Raw genomic sequence first — 18336 nt, forward strand, 5'->3', positions numbered from 1 at the left:
TACATTTTTGAAATAGTTGCAAACATAATTAATTTAATTCAATTTGCATATAATTTAAAAGACATTAAAAAAATAAATGTTAAAATTGGAAAAGAAGAGAACTGAAGGAATATTTCTTCATAAAACTCAGAAAATTATATTAAAATCCTCAACAAAATAAACAAATGACAAAAATGATAAACAGAAATATTATTTAAAATTCGAATGTATGACAGTTATAAGAAAATCTAGACAAAGTTTGCCAGCCTGTGTAATTGAAACCAACTTACTTATTGTAAATAAAGAAGCAAGCAATAAATCATATCATTTTCAACTTAATTAACTTCAGTAAAGTTCTCCTTCCCCCCCCCTATTTTCAGAATATGGATTAAGTAGAAACATAGTTATAAATTCCCGTGTTGTAGCGCAATTTAAACTAGCTATAGAGTACATTATGTATATTTGGCACGTTATCATCGAGCATTTCATCTCAAAATACATTTATCGTTCAATCACATACATGATTGAATGATAAATTAGTTCTTCTCACGTTTAAGGATTGTTTTATTAATAAATTTAATAAATGTTTATGTGTATAATTAGAATTAATATTGAATATTCCTAAACTAGCGTAATCATATTTCATTTCTGTGCCAAATTCTTATCCGCAAACCCTATTCCATCGCTTTATAACTCCCGATTATCCGTGTGGTAATTAGTGCACGGCAAACCGGAAAACGTGGATAATACTATAAGTATCTTAATTTTAGAACTAATAGGACATATCTTTTCGTATCTGCAGTTTACAGCGTACAAGTGTACTTCACGCTGAATGTTGTTTACGATACTTCATTTTACAGTAATATTTTGACCATGCACGGATAATCGAGAGTTCGGTTTTATCTCAAACAGTATAATAAACTAATTTCCCAAAAATAAACTTTAAATAACTTATTAAGAACGAATTTATATAAAATTTACCAGCACCCAATTAATTAAACAATCGTTGAACTTCAGCCCCCAGGACAGTCGCTAATATATCGAACAATTAGTTTTAAGTAATAAATTATATTTTCATCATTTAATGACAAATCTTATGATTATAAAACTTACAAAATGATAATCTAATAACGAATCGGTAATGTTACAAGAATTTATTGTAAAATAGAATTTTAATTAAAGATTTTTACTTATCGATGCTAATCTTAAAAAAAATAAATAATAATAATTTGATATGCGAGAGAAGAATTTTATTAGAGGAAGATATTTAATAATAATTTTTGAAATAAATAAATAATTGAATTTATTCGCTTAATTACAGTAAAGAGCCCCTCAATTTGGCTTCACTGCATTAGTAGTAAGACCATAAAGTAAACCACATATACAGGAACGTGATAATTTTGTAATATCTAGTTATAAAGTATTTTATTGCCTTTTCAATTCTCTCTCAATCTTTTTTTTCTTACAAAATAAAATATTTTATAAGTGAATTCACGACGAAAATTTTAAAGGAAGACTTAAAATATGTTTTAAAAGTTTTAATAAAGTTAAGACAATTTAAGAGTCTACTTCAGATATAGGTTACGTTTACAAACGTATAAATATGAAGAGTACTCAACGACAAACACGAGATATAATAAATATAAATATATAACTTCTAAAGTTTGTATACTCTTATATTCTTCCATATTTTTATATTTTTATTCGCTTGGAATTTTCTATATCTACACGTTTCTCGAGTAAGATAACAATCCCGAAAGAAGAAAGAAACCTTTCCATAAAATAAAATAAAAATGCAATATCTCAGTAAATTTTACACTGATATGAAAATAAATATTGTCAAGAAAGTAAAATTTGAGGTAATAAATTACAATTGTTGCATTATAGTTGCATCACCATTGCATTTCAGCTAATAATTAAGTTATTTCGGTAAAAAATTCCTTTATTTCGAGATGTATAATATCGATTTAAAAGTATAACTTTATAAATTTTTCTTAAAATAAATCACATTTAGTAACAAGCAATAAAATATATTTTAGACGAATCTCATTTAAATAATTGTAATTACCGAACTATTAATGTTTTATATAAGTAGTGTCTACTTAAATATAATTATTTATAATCAAATTATAATCAAGTTTATAAGCAACTTTAGGTACATTTTAATTGGAAGTAATAAATATATTTAAACGATATGTGGTTAGATTTTATAATTATATTTCATTAGTTATTTAACATGACCCCAATTTTGATAATTTACACGAATTTATCAACTGCTTTTAAAGTTTAGTAGTATTTTTTTTTTATATAAAAATTTCTATAAAGTTTTACTAAGATACTCAATGTAATTAAACTGACTGAATTTCGGAACATGCACATTAATAATTGCAATGATTTTTCGCCAAATACGAACGTATTAATCTAATAGTTGTATTGCGAAATGAAAAATACATACGATATTTTATTAACTAAATTTTATGGTTGGCTATAAAACATATATAATGGATAAATTTTATGTATAAGCAGTCGGTACCTTAAGCATGAATTTACTAAATATTTTAAATCTTTTCTTAATTATAAATCACGAAAATATATTTTTATATAATTTGATTAGGGAAACGTTTAAATGAAATGATTTAATTTTAGAATAATTAAAATCGAAAATTGTGAAGAGCTGAATGAGTATCGTAAGCCGAAATAACGGTAAAATAGTAACGCTTTCATATATTTAACTTCATTCATCCGATCGACCGATTTGTTTTCCTTTTCTCACCCCCGATAAAAATGGATTGGGTCGAACTGTCGTTGCCCGTTGTCATGGCAACCGTCTCCAAGATGGCGCGTGGTGAGAAGCAAGAGGCCGAAGGAGACGACATCCGACACTCCTACGGATGTGACGTAGATAATGTAACCGGGTCTCAAACCTTTTCCTACTATATAGTAACGAAGCGAGTAAAAATTCCTCCATTTTTTAATTTCTATTATAATTTCGAGAAATGAGTACAATAATATAATTAAAGTTCCCCCCTTTTTTCCCGCATAAATCACATATTAATTAGTTTCTCGCATCAACAATCCGATATGTTAAGTATTTTTTCTAATCGTTATTCACAGATTTGTCTTAGTCAAAATACATTTAGAAAAAGAATTAAATGAAATTTATTATTATTATTAAAGTTTTTATTGTATGTAAAACTTAATTTTAAATATTTCCATGCGATAATTTATTTATTACTAAAACGAATCTATGTATATTACAGTTGTTAAATACCAATTTAAATAAATAAAATCCATAAAATATAAAGGTAAAGTGAAAACGGTTCCCTTATAATAAATCATTATGCTTAAAAGCGATTATGATTTTATGCTAAAAACACAAATTATTATTCATAATTTAAAAGATGGCTTATTTTAAATTTAAATTTAAATAGAAAAATTGGAAAAAAAAAACCTAATGATCAGTCACTTTTAATACAGGAATTTAGGTTAATGCTTAATTTAACAATTAAAATTTATACCCTAATTTCAATAATTCGAGTAACTTTTATATTCTTTAAATATGTGAGAGACAATGGTAATATTTTTAAAAATATTTCGCTGAGCAAATACTTTACATAAATGCATAAAATTCATTATTTTTACATTCGTTTGATAATCTTATTTAAAGGTGACTGCGAGAGACGTAAAATTCGTTATATATATAAAGCTAAAACGAGTAGAGTATTTAATAAAGAGTAAAATGATAATCGCTGTTAAGAGGACGAAGTTTGTAAGATGTTTTCTTTCGAATGCATTGTAGATAGGCGCGAGTGGAAGAGGAAGAATTTCTTACAGATCTACAGAAATAAACAGGTTGTACTCACCGAAGCAGATGGCCGTCTCTCCGACGAGTTGCCTGCCATGGTGAGTCCTCATAACGGTAAGCCTTGCGAATCAATGGGGCACAGGAGCAGCTAAACTTATTTCCCATGACAACGTTGAATCCACTGCGTCAGGTATTTATTGTGCTACGACAGTAATGCAACTTTTGTGTCAGGTATTCGTAATACGGTGTTTTCCATGGTTAGACGCTAACTCTATCTCTCGTTTGCCGGTATCTGTAAATGGAGACATAGAAAGAAGTCATTGTATTTGTGACGGAAAAGTGGCGACATCTGGTGAGTGTTATCGCAGTTATCTAATTCACTAGTCTCACTTTTGACCTTTTCTGTAACATCTGTTATTTCATCTTTATATTTTACCCTCCCTCTTTATATTGAAAACCTTCTGATTGTTACAACATTTATAACGAGTCGACACCTGCGATTCAAAACCGTATTTACCGATCGAGAATTTATCAATGTACCATTGTTTTCGAATAGTAAAGTACTCTTACAAATTCCCTTATCAACTGTTTCATCTACGTTAAATAATTACTAATATCTTCAGTTATTTAAAAAAAAAACTGCTACAGTTTTGTTAAGTATGAAAATTAATTTAATTAAACATAAACATAATTAATTGTCACTAATTTAAAAAAAAAACCTGTAGTAAATTATAAAAATAAGAATTAATTCTGTTGTTATTCACATTACAGTTTGTCATTTAAGCAAAATTGATTTTAATTCTATATAATCACCTTTTTTTTCTTTTATATAAGGAAAAACCGTTTGTAAAATTTGATACTTATGGATGAACGTCTCTACAATACCGAAATTACTGCAGGAAAGATGCTTCTGTAACTTTCATCGATCAACTTCGAAATTATCGACTGTTCATTCAACATTTAAACTTATTTATTTACTCACTAACTCCAGTTTAGTTTAGTTAAAACACATTGATATAGACTCGAACAAATAATACGATTTTCAAACGTTTTAATATTAATAAATTATTACAAATATTACAAGAAAGTTTGTTTTTACAGCTTAAAAAACTTGTATACTTAAAAAAAAGTATGCCTTAAGTAACTCACTGTAATTTTAATTACGAATTTAAATTGATAAATCATATATAGAATTATATATTTAAAACAAAGCTAGTATTTTCTTAAATACACAACCCTGTAGAAGATATTTTATCGGAGAATTTTTCGAACTTTTGAAGAACTAACGAGAGGTAATGTAAAAAAAAATGTTTGAGTCAATATGATATATATACAGTATATTTATATTGTGCTTTTATTTTTCATATTTATAATATAAATAACCTGAACTTTGACATATAGAGTTCTTATTTACGCTTCTGGCTAAAGTGTTTATACCGATCACAGTTAATTCATTAAAGCGAATGTTAGATGAGGTATTTAAATATTCCCGGATATATTTAAACGATTTTATATACATTTTTTAAATACCTCTTTCGTAACTTATAAAATGCTTTCATTTATTATAGACACTTTTCAAACAGTCTTCGTGTTTACGTGGATGGAAAAACTTCAATTTAATAATTAAATCGAATCAAGTAAAATTTTAACGATAAAATACATTTTCGTAAATAAAAAATAATAATAATAATAAAATAAAAGTATAATTTCATTAGAGTTTCACATTTCAACTAGTAATTATTTTTAACATCAAAGTAATTTTATCTCGTTGGATAGCAATTTAAAACAAGTGAATAATACGCCTGTCTAATAAAACAATTAAACGACTAAATTAAGTATTTTTGCTTAAGAATTTATAACATAATTGTTAAAATGATATTAATCAGATAATATTTTATGTAGAATAAAATTTTATAATTAATTCTAAAATCTGTTCAATTTCGAATAGAAAACACGAACGAAAAGTATAAGATCTTTATACTTTTCATTGTTAATTTAATAAATAATTTTTTTTTTATTACTTAAAATTCCATTTATGGTCAATTCTGGTATTATATTCTCGTATTTATAACTTATAGTTCCATTGTTTTATTCTAATCAATATAATATTATTAGATTTTATCTACGCATACACCTCGTAAAATTCATAATCAAACTACAGCATAAATTCATTAATCATAGAGAAAATGAGAACAAAAACTAAAACTCAAACGTTATTTTCTGTTTTACTTCATAAACATTTCTGTAAATATGTGTACAATAAATAAGAGCCATCGATTACAACGACGAATCTTCTATGATCGAGACTTTGCTCTGCCACCGAAGTCGTCGAGAGAAATGCAAAAAAAGGGTCATACTCCTTTAGAAATTCGTGAAAATTTTTCAAAATTGTCCATATCTAATTTCGTATGATAAATTCTTTAACATTTATTCTGACTTTGGTAAAAAGTAAAAGCGTTTTGCAATTGTTTAAGGATTTGAGCAAATCCTTAAACAATTGCAAAACCTGCTTGATCAAGATACATAAATCGAAAAAAATAGAGAAATTTACTTAAACGAATTTTTTTTTCTTTTATAAAGGCCTATTTATTGTTTAAGTAGGCATACAGTATATATGGATCGCAACAAAAACTGTAGAAGAATCGAAATATTTTTGGTCTCTGTTTCTATCATCCTTTTGCAAACTTGTATTTCAATAGTAAAAGAAAAAATATAAAATACTATTTGAAACTTTTACTAAAGCGAAGTTTAAAAAATGAAGTGGAAAAAATTTCAGCTTTTCACGTTTGGAAACATTTGCAAATATCCAACCAATACAGTAACTCTATTACGTTATCTAATCTTCTTTAACGTCATCGAAAATAGTAGGAAGTTCAGCAATTGATATGTAAGAAATAGCAGAATTGATTCGCATCATACGTATTTATGTTCAACAACGTAGTCCTACTATAGGCTCGTATAGTATCTGTTTATACAGTCTATAAGTTCGCTACTTCGTCGTAAATGATGTGGCAAATAAAACTAAACTTTTTTCTCTCTCTCTTTTTTTTATTTTCTTTTCTAATTTCTGCATTCTGTTTCGAATGTAATTCACGTCTATAGAAAAGAAACGTGAATATTTACGTTGCTCTTGTCGTGTTAAATTAAAGAATTGATAATTATTTTTTCATAAAGTAATTCTTCTAATATAAATTTTTGAAATATGAATTTTCGATACATATTGTAATTGTATAACGTGACGAATACAACTAGTTCAACGTGACTTTTTATTATCAACTCTACCATGTCCATCGTATGTACTATTTTCATTGTTACGTATTGCAGTGAAAATTCATTGTCCGTAGACTTTAAGATTGATTTCATTGAAAAGATAGAATATATTTTGATAGTAAAACGTTACTTGGAATATTTTGTCTGTTGGGGAGAAATGTGAACGTTTTCACATAATCAACAGTACAGTACATGCTAACATTTGTTTTCATAACAAATGCCGTTCTTTCAGCTATGAGATAAGGAGTGTACGTCTAATTTCTACAATAAAGACACTGAAATAATGATGTTAAACCGAATTTAAATTCTTTCACGAAATGAATTGATTTCTTTCAGAATTTCTTTATTCTTCTCGTATGAATCCCATTAATACGAACGAGATAAAACGAGCTTACTGAAAAATAAAGGACGAATAAACAAAACACTATAAAATTTTTAAAAAGTTGGTTTAAAAATAAAGTTTATTAATCCTGCATGATGTTTTCACATCGTCCGTAGGCAGGAAAAACGATGCGACTCGAATTAATATATATGAATACAATACAATGAAATGCAATTAAATACCTTTTGTTTTTACTGTTGGGCTATTTTAAAGACTAACTGTTTATATATATATATAAGCTGATTTTTACAGTTTTCATATAGTTAGCACACCAAGCTTATATCATACACATAAAAATATTCCAAAGTACTGTAATAAAATTGTCTAGATTTAATATCATTAGATTCAACATCTGTTCTTCATTAAAAGAAAACATTTTCTATGCGATTTCTGTTAAAAATTAAAAAATAATAATAATTAAAATCTTAGTTTTATAATAATAATTTCTAATTTATAAAGAAAAATCTCTGGAATTTATAGAAATGATTAAAAATTTGAAACTAGAAAAATGTAAATTTATTCCTGCGATTTGCATCGGATTCGATTTCATACTATCGGATTCAATGCTCACCGACCGAATGTACGAAACTGGATGCGATGCGATTGAAAATGGCGAAAAATGAAAAAGAAAAACGTTAATAACTTCCGTTTTGGATCCGGGTGTTTTTCGAAAATCATTAAATTCATCACAGAAACATGAAGACTCTTTACTATCAAAGTGATTTCGCTTATTACTCCATTTTTTAGTTGGTCATCCTATCAGATTCTTAAACTCGGTCCAGTTATACACGAGCAATATCAAACTCGATATCGTCTATGGTAAAAAGTACCGAAGAAAAGTAATGTATCGAATTAATCTCCACACTTTTTCAAATCTTTCACAGATATCATTCACTGTATTACACAGATGTACAAATTCGTAATTCGTACTTATTATGATCAATACAACTGCCATTGAATATTTTACTTTGTGTATCAAATAACAGTGAAAACGTATCTAGAATTTTTATCGTAATGAAATAAGAAAAAGAAATTAGAAATGTTTAGAAACGTTTCCATTATTTATTTTTTGTTTATGTTGAAAAAATATTCAATTTATCAAGAAACTAAAAATTGTTTACATAGGTTAAATGCCGGTTATCAAATTACATTCGAAAGTTAAAAAGAAAAACAAATTATTAAATATATACATGTATATAAACAGTAAAACCTGTCAAACCGAAAGAATATTCGGCGTGGCAAGAGTCCGTTTTACACAGGTTTTACTGTATATATAGATTGTAATCATTACATTTATATATGCGTATGGGAAAATTTATATAAATTAGCAGACACACTCCAGTGGCACGTTATACCCTCATGGGGCCTAAGCGAAGTTGAATTAAAAGGCCTTGTGTATAGTGTTTCGACTTCTGACATTTTTCTTCGGGGGAGTATTTTGGGGAAATATTTTCTTATAAAGGATTGATTCGAGGTCTCCCGTTCGAGAGGGCCTCGGGAAATTGCCCTTTTTGCCGGTAGGATAACGCCATATGCCTCATGTAAGTATATTTATATAGGCTTATTAATAAAAACGCACAAATTCAGTCGATGAAGTTAGTCGCGAACAAAAATAAATAAATCTATAAATAAAATTTCAGCTTTAATTGAACAATTAATTCCCGGTATTCTTTTTAAAACGACGTCTTTGTATTAAAAAAAGGTCGCATTGTATTTACAAATTTTAAATGAAGACGACAAAAAAAATCTCTATAATTCAATAAAAATTGAAATATTAATTTAAATAAAAAAAAACTAACATATCTTACGAATAAAATATGAAAATTATTTTTCACTAGTCGTTTGGTCTGCATTTTTCTCAGAAGTTCAAATATGGGAAGATTTAAATATCTCCAGTATATTGATCAGTTGTTTGGCTCTGTGCCAGATTTTGCACTACGTAGAATCGTGATACAGCGCAAAATTTTATTGAGGCATAACAATAGAAGTAGGCTATTCAAGTCTGGCAAGTATCCAAAGAAAATGTGAAATCATCCACGTGCAAACTCAGCTTGTCACTTCCGCAAATAAAACGTGTGAAATAACATTATCTCCACGTGCAATATCTCAATGCTTATATCGTTCGGTTAATCCATTTACATAAAATAAAACGCTAATTTTTTTTTATTTCAAATTTGAAAACAAAAAAAAAAGTCGAATTAATATATTTTTATATAAATAAATAATGGTACGATATCAATTAAGATATTGCATTTTATAACACGAAACACGGTTTTCTTAGTATAACAACAAATCAACTCGAGTGTAAGATAATCAAATTGATTTCGATTTAGTATTTCTAACGTCAGAGAATTGAATGCAGGCAAAGTTATCTCTTCCACTCTGTATAAATATTCGATTTTAATGGTTAACTTCAACTTTTTCATTACTTTGCGAATTATATCATTGTATTGTTACATCATAAGTAAAATTTTTGTTTCTTTAAAAGTTATACGTGATTCTTACAGAGTTTTCTACACTGAATCCAAATATGCTTTTTACTTTCCAATCACGTGCTTTTCGAGAAAATAAAGATGTAGTAATAGATACTCATTTATTCACTGGCTCATGCAGTTAATATGAAAGAGAACTTGTGAAATAGCTATTTATAGTCTTCAAATAAAAATATCAAATATAGAAAAATATTTCTTGAAATAACAATGTAAATGTCTCAAAACGATTTTCTTTTTTTTGGGATATTTACATTGTTTTTATTGATGGATTGATCGGATATTGAGCGATTATTATGCTTCGTTTTAGTATTAGAGATCAGATATGAACCAAAAGATCTTTGGCATGTAAACTTAAAGTGAAAAATACACAAAAATCTAAATGAAATTTTTAATAATTAATCAATACAATAGGAAATACTTCTTATCAATTAAAAAAAAACGAATATTTATTAGAGATTACATTCGTTTAATATCGTCAACGATAGAAAATTGTAATAAAATATTAATGTTAAAGCCGATAATCTTGTTTAAAGCTGATATCATTAAAATTAAGACAAAGAATTTCAGAAAATATAGGATTAGTTGGAGTAGATTATTTCGAATTGTATTTAGAATTAAATACATTTATAGTTTGTTAATGGTAAAAGCATGGCAAGGAAGCTATAATATTTATATTACAGCTTACTTACTATAATAGAATAAATATTGTATTTTATCAGATTGTATTAAAAGAATATGGTAATTACGTATTAAAAGTACTTAATTTGTAAATCATTTCTTAAACTATTATGACGATACATTTGTTTAATCCTAGTTAGATTTTTAAAAAAGCTGATGGGCAGTCTATATATGATTTAAACGTAAAGGGCGATTTTAAGCGTATTATGAGGATGTATCCGTGTATTACAGTTATACAATATCTTGAGGTATCTCCGTAGACATATGAACCATTCTTTTAAAACAAAGGAATTTAGAAAAACAAAGTAAAGTACTGATACGAAGAAATGCCACTTCAATACTAATTTGTCTATATTTTATAATAATAACTGCATAGTATTTGTGTTTCGAAGTAAGAAAACTATAATTAATTCAATTGTTCTGAACCAAGGATGCAATGCGAGATAAACGAGTGCTTCGCTTCTTAATCTTTCCTCCAAATTTATTAAGTTTATATCATATATTTTAAAATATTGAGATAAAATCTGAAATATATATAATATATTTATTACATTAAAAAAAACGACGACAAATAACATTAATCCAGAAAGTGGAAAATAAGTAAGATAAAAATAACGCTTCTTAATTCATATTGTAGTATCATAATACCGAATATAATACTTCAAATATATTACTGGTTTTGTCAACAAAGGAATAAAATATAAATTGAATTTTAGATGAAATCCACTGTACTTATTTTTCTACTTTTACAAGTTGAAAGCTTTATTCACTTTTTTTCCTGTTTTTTTAAACTTTTTCGGAAATATTCGTTTACTTTATCATACGTGTGTAATAATTAAAACAATGTAATTATTAAATTAAATTAGATTAATGATTTTCATAATAGAAAAATTCAAATTTCTGTAAATTGCAAATTAGCTCTATTATACATTGTACATTGCAATCTATCAGAAAACTACTGATATAAAAATTAACACTATATCTACATGTTTTTATATTAAAACATTTTATCACAGTTTATGTATAATTATATGTAATATATATATATATATGTAATCTACAAAAAATTCAATACTAAATTCTCACTTCAGCATCTACTGCACTATTCTATAATTATGAGTGGCACAGAAAAGGTCACGATACATTAACAAACTTGACATCCCAATGCGAATGCGGTACACCGCCATCAGGACAGTGCATTGGAAGAATAATGTTTATAAACAAAAATTATTGAGTCATAAATATTCTTTTTTTCTTTTTAGAAGCGAGTCATTAATTTTAATTTTAAATACTTGACCTATCTGCAAATTATTTTTTGTATTCACGTGAAGTAATAAATGGGTCTAAGATCAGATTATTGTTTCTTTTAAGTGGTATAAGAGGAATTTTATATCTACGTTCATACACTGTATTTTTTAAACAATGCTTAATTATAATTCAATTTTATTTATTTTAAATTGAAATAAAATGAGTTAGCACAATTATACGACATTTAATACAAAAAAAAGGAATGTTTTTGGTTTGAAATTTCTAATTTAGGCAAATATATATAATTCATTTCAATTTTCAATTTTCATGTGGATAAAAACAAATTATCGTTGTCAAGATATTGCTAATTGAATTTAAACATTCTATCTTAGGATTTAAGCATATTTATGTATTATTATATATAAAGTACAATCAAACCTCGAGTTTCGAACGCCTCGTTTTGCGAACAATTCGGTTTACGAACAAAATTTTAAAGTAATTTTGCTCCGGTTTCCGTACGATAACTCGGTTGCCGAACAAGCTACTCGGTAAAGCCGGCCATCGATTGGTTAACTTCCTATACTTCCTGTGTTAAAGAAAGTCGACGGCCCAACCAGTCAACGACAGGACTACCTATTCAGAAGTTAGTGGTGCCGAGATCGCCTCGCGTCATTAGACGTCACGACACGAATCATTAATGACGTTGCTATTTAAATTACATTTCAACGTGTTTTAATTTAATTAAATATCAATATTTGGTTCCTCAAACTAATTTCAATTGTAACTCCTAAATTGCTGAATTGTATATGTCTTACAGAAAGAACAATTTATGGGTAGAAACTATCATATACTAATCATAATTATATGAAATTTATAGACTGGAAATCAAATGAAAATTGAAAACATCTTTATTTATACACAGTATATTATTTTGTTAACTGAAAAGTCACTTTCATACTTAGCAGATTATTGTCTAATTAACTGTACAAATTCGATTTTATCTGTCAGATCAAAAGTTAATTGTTTAAAGGGTCGAATATAAATTTGTATATCAAACCGATCCATGTGATTAACAAGAGATTTCCATACAAAATTTCGAAAAATTAAGAAATTTAATACCATAGTTTTAAATAATTTTTATGTAATATCAATAAAATAATTAAAACTACATTAGTTTCTAAATTGTATACGTTTTAAAAACATTGTTCCAATTTCCTATAATCTCTGATGAAAAGAAGGTTGCATTTTTTATCTATTGACTCTTCTCACAAAAAAAATCTGCGATGTTTACCTTACATTCGAGCAATTAACCACGCAGATTTCTTTCCTTTAGTACATTATAACAAAATATTGTACATTTAAACTATATTAAATTGTATACGACCGTACGAGAATTTTAAAATTAATATCGACATAAGCTCGGTTATCCATTTGTCTAAAAATTCCAATCGTTGTACAAAGAAAAATATTATTTTTGTCTCATATATTAAGCTTGGAATGGTACTTTTTGTCTTTAAACATTATTTTTATACTTAATGCCTTTAAATTGAAAATTTTTCCTATATTAGAAAGAAAATCAACTTGTCAAGACTCCATTGTTTATAATAATTTTTATTTACACTATTTTAAAAGTTCATAAATAATAGATTCAAATTAACAAATGTTTGAATTAATCACTCGTGCCAACTTTCGATATGATGATAATTTAGTCCTATATTTTAATTTGATATTTGTATATTGTTGCAATGAAATTTGGAAATAGTATTGAAATAATTAAAGTTATAATTCTTTTAATTCATATATAAAAATATTTATAAATTTAAATTAATTCTTACAATAAAAAAATACGATATATATTCTTATTGGTAACGTAAGTATTAAGAAGTGTTTTAATGCGATTACAAATCAAATACACTATATGGAATGTACAGTACAAGAGTTGTTAGAAAGAGAGAGGACGTATGTAAGAAGAGATGCAAAAAAGGTTCATGTCATATTTTGATTAATAGATGTCACAACATAATCTTGTTATAACGTTTCCCTTATCGAAATACTGTAACAAGATTGGTATTTCTGTTAAATATACTGTACGTCGACTCTGTTACAATATTTTATTTTTATCGTAAACGTCTTATTTGTTTATAGAGGAATAATAATATATATATAAATATCAATTCAGTTTAATCAACGAATTAACTTTTTGAATTTTTACAAAATTTAAATATAATATGCGTTTTTTTCTTTCATCTCAAATCAAATGTGTGTTTTTATTTCATAAATCATAATTATTTCACAACCAATTTGTTAAAAAGAATAGCGATTAATTTAATATTCTTATAACTGCAGTATATTGAATAGAGAACCGAATCTTTTCTTTTAAATAAGTATAACTATTCATTTTTCCTATATTTCAGAAAATACAGATCAGAACAACGTAAAACTTAACATACAAGCGGATCAATATTTTCTTTATTCAAAAAAAAACCCAATTTAAAAGCAAAACATATAATTTAAATTACATCAAACGAAAGCTAACAATAAAAAGAATTAAGCATTGTCGCACAGAAAAGGATTTAATTCGGTGTTTGGTCGCATATTGCTCACGCTAGTTTTTTTTTTAATCAGCTCTGTGGAGAGAAAAATCTATTCTTGAACAAGAGCATGTTGAGGCTTTTGAAATATTCTTAGTGGAGGGTGACGGAACGTAACTTGTCTCCTTTCTATATTCTATGGAAATTAGATCCGGAGATCTTGCTGCCAATTACGACATATAGCGTCATTGCCAAGAAAGTCATCAGCCTCCATCAAGAACACTCCAGAAGCTTCAAGCTACTCTTATTCAAGAATAGACTTTGCTCTGGACAGAAACGATAAACAACATTCTAACTAGCATAAGCAATTGCAGTGCAAAATGCAAAGACACATTAAATTAATCATTTACAATACTTAACACTCTTTCCTGTTTAGTTTGACATAATTTACATTAAATTTTACTTTTCAATTGTTTTGTTCTGCTTGAATGTTAAGTTCCACACTGTTCAGATCAGTAGTCCCCGGGACGTATGCTTATTTTTGGACACGAGTGTTTATATTTATTAACAACTTAACATTATAATCGAATGTAAATCAAGAAAATCAAGAATTAAAACGGAATCTTATTCTTTTAGAAATGTAGTTTGAAATTTAAAAAAAAAATCTCTTTTTGTAATTTTAATTAATAAAATTACAATATTTCAAAATTAGCTGCATTTCAGAATATATATATATATTCTGCTCTAACGAGTCCATCTAAATTATAATTGGTATCGATAATTACTAATGGCATAGTATTAATGGAAACACCAGATCATTAACATATTCTGATGGAAGATGAACGTAATGGTAAGTTAGAATGATTTGCTTCGCTAACATTTGAAATTCCAATCTGAAATAGAATCATGCTGGAAAACACAGTATTGCAATACGAATAATAAAAGCATTTAATAAAAGTTGGAAAGCAAATATCTCAAATATTTTATTCTACGTTAATTGAAGACTTTTTGATAACACAAACGACAACAATGGACATAATGGACTTAAATTACAAAATGAAGAAGCATAAATACTAGTTAAGTAAAATATTATTTATACAACAATCTGGTAAATATAGGAAGAACAAAAGATACTTAATATCTTATAGTATTTATAAATATAACATTGGTGGTAATTAAATTTAACAAAACTTCAAGGAATAAATGTTGCCTACATTAAGTACATTCTGAATGATATGAGTAATATATATAAAAAAAATGCATTCAAGAATTTGTATTCATTAATATTTTGAATTTTCAAATAATTATTAAACAAAATTATTTAACTGGAAAATTATTTGCAAGAGGTATATAGAAAATCAATATTTCGAACTATGAAAGTCAATAATTCAGACAAAATTTATTCGCTTGATAATTATGCGATAAATATTTTCAGTGAGATAATTTCATTAATAATTGTTCCAGTTATTTTATCAAAGAATCGTTACGTTCTCTTATAAATTTTTAGTCATTGAACAATAGTTACTGTGTTTGTTTTAATAACATATTATATATACAGGAATATACCGGACTATCGTAATTAAAATACTCCTATTCAACGCTATCTGGAAAGATATTTAGCTGTCCAAATGCAACCAAATTTGTGTTTGGTGACATTTCGGGATATGCGTGAGACGGTTCCGTAAAGTAATTAATAACAAAACGTATCACTATGGTACTTCGGGCACTGCAAACAACGAAAAGGCAGTTTCATTTGTGCAACACTTAAAAAGTGTGGTTTATCGAGGACATGTTGGAAATTTGGCATACTGAAAGAGAATATCACACTACATATAAAAAGCATAATACAGGATTGATTACGGTTAAATTTTGAACACTGACCACGTCTTCAGGTTTTTGCACCTTTAGAATGAAAATCGTATTAAGCATTGCTGCATTGCTAAGATCTCTTTGTAGCAGAATATCTTGTACAAATAAAATGTTTATAGCTTGCAGTGCCAAAAGTACTATAGTGGTAAATTTCGGTACTATTTTTTACAGAAATGTCATCCGAGTGTACAGAAATATCGTCATACCAAATCATCTCTCAAACTGTTTTTTTTTTTTTCCTGTTAACAGGTCAAAGAAATATTGTAGCCGAGGTTACTTTGTAACACTTTTCGTGTATTTTTAATGTTAAATACTAAATTATTAGACCAATTAGTTGTCGTTTTGGGAAGATTTACCACCCCTTTCATTACAGAGTTCTTAATTGTTAATTTATTGTTTTAAACAATATTGTTAAAAACATCTGTCACAATTTTATCTCGTTACTGGAGTAACTTTGTGACAACCTGTTTACAGCAAAAATCTATACTGTAGTTAACTCCATGTCACATTGTTACCCCGGAAAGGAAATGGGGAGAACAAAAGTCATTCATTAGAAATACTAACCTTTATTAATTATTACAAACAAACAACTTTTAATCCTTCAATAAACACTGCATCTTATTTCTTCTTATTATTAAAAACAAAACTTAAACTTGTTGACAACGTGATATTGAATGTAGAAAATCGTTTTTCAAAAATAAAAATTATTTCTTAATATTCATCAACGGGAACCCACAATGCATACGAACAACACTTTATTTTCGTGTAATGCTCGATCATACTTATATGTTTAAACACGAAAGCACCGAAGGAACATATACCTCTTTTCTATACTAATATACGAGGCCGGAAACAAAGATTTTGTATTAATTGGAAGAAGCAAAATTCCTGGATGCTTTAAGGGCAACGTTGGCGAATCTGTGATCCGCTCAATAATTTCAAGTTAGATATATTGAATGTTTAGAAAGTATATTGAACATAAAACATTAATTCTTAGTGTATAAATATAAGCCATCTGTTTTGTATAATGTATAAATTTTTAATTCGTGCATAATTTATTTTTATGACGTGATTGGCAGTTCCTATCGATTAAGCATTTATTATTATTTATTTATATAGACTGTATACAGATTTGAGCGTTAAAATTGAACAAAGAATTGCGTGCAGAATAAAATTTCTGTAATAAAATCGATAGCTTGCCATCATTAATAATATAATTATATTTAATTAAAATCATTTGCCATCAGTACGATTCATTTAAACGATCGTTTCACAAAATTGTTGATTCTCGTATATATTTCAATACAATGCCTTACGTTTTAAAGCGTAATTTTTAAAAATTTATTAATTCAGATAATTTAAAATGTTTAAAAACAAATTTAATACTTAATGTACAACTTCATTAATTACCATTATTTTCCGGTTATTTTTGGCAATATTTCAGTAATAAAACACTTATTTTCATAATGCTTTTAAAACTCAGCACATCGGTACTGTGAGCCAGCATGAAGTACTCGCTTTCCACTTTAGATGGAAGATCTAGACTATATTCGTGTCGCTTTTCTTTAATTTCATCATATAATTCTCCAGAGCCTTCTTCGGAAAAAATTTGGTATATTTCTGATGATGTCATCATAACAGACACTGAAAATTCCCTTGTCAACTGTCAACCAGCTTTAAAACTTTCTTTTTGACATATCTTCTGAAGTGTTATTTATGATCTCTTCAACAGACAACTTCATTTTCGGATATTCTCTGTGCGTATTTTTAAAGAAAAACCATTCTTATTAATGCAATTCTCAATGGTCTTCTCAGATATTTAATCCCACGACATTGCCAAAGGATATAGTGTATCAAGTAGAAAAATTCTTTTAACAACGGAAGAGTCGTATCAATTCGTCTTTGACTATCACACAGTTCTCCAAGAATTCTTGCATATATTTCACACGCCTTTAAGTTAGATATGATTCCTTAGTCGCGTGAATGAATGAATGGTGATGTGTTCTCAGAAAGAAATATTAAATTAACGTGTTTTAATGACAAAATGTTAACGCATGAATGTGCTGTAAAATTGTCTACCAA

At 27.1% G+C, this 18336-nt stretch overlaps 1 protein-coding gene across 2 annotated transcripts in view; it reads right to left on the reverse strand.

The window, feature by feature from the left end:
• sif (still life) overlaps window positions 1-18336 on the reverse strand; it is a 254089-nt gene that overhangs the window by 185614 nt on the left and 50139 nt on the right. For both annotated transcript variants that reach the window (XM_067269986.1, XM_067269987.1), the window contains exon 3: window positions 3843-4076. In XM_067269986.1, coding sequence (XP_067126087.1) covers window positions 3843-3949 — 107 coding nt within the window. In that variant the 5' untranslated portion in view covers window positions 3950-4076. The remainder of the gene's footprint in view (window positions 1-3842; window positions 4077-18336) is intronic.

The sequence above is a fragment of the Centruroides vittatus genome, unplaced genomic scaffold (genome assembly GCF_030686945.1).
Source record: "Centruroides vittatus isolate TY-2023 unplaced genomic scaffold, ASM3068694v2 contig_361, whole genome shotgun sequence".
NCBI lineage: Eukaryota > Metazoa > Arthropoda > Arachnida > Scorpiones > Buthidae > Centruroides > Centruroides vittatus.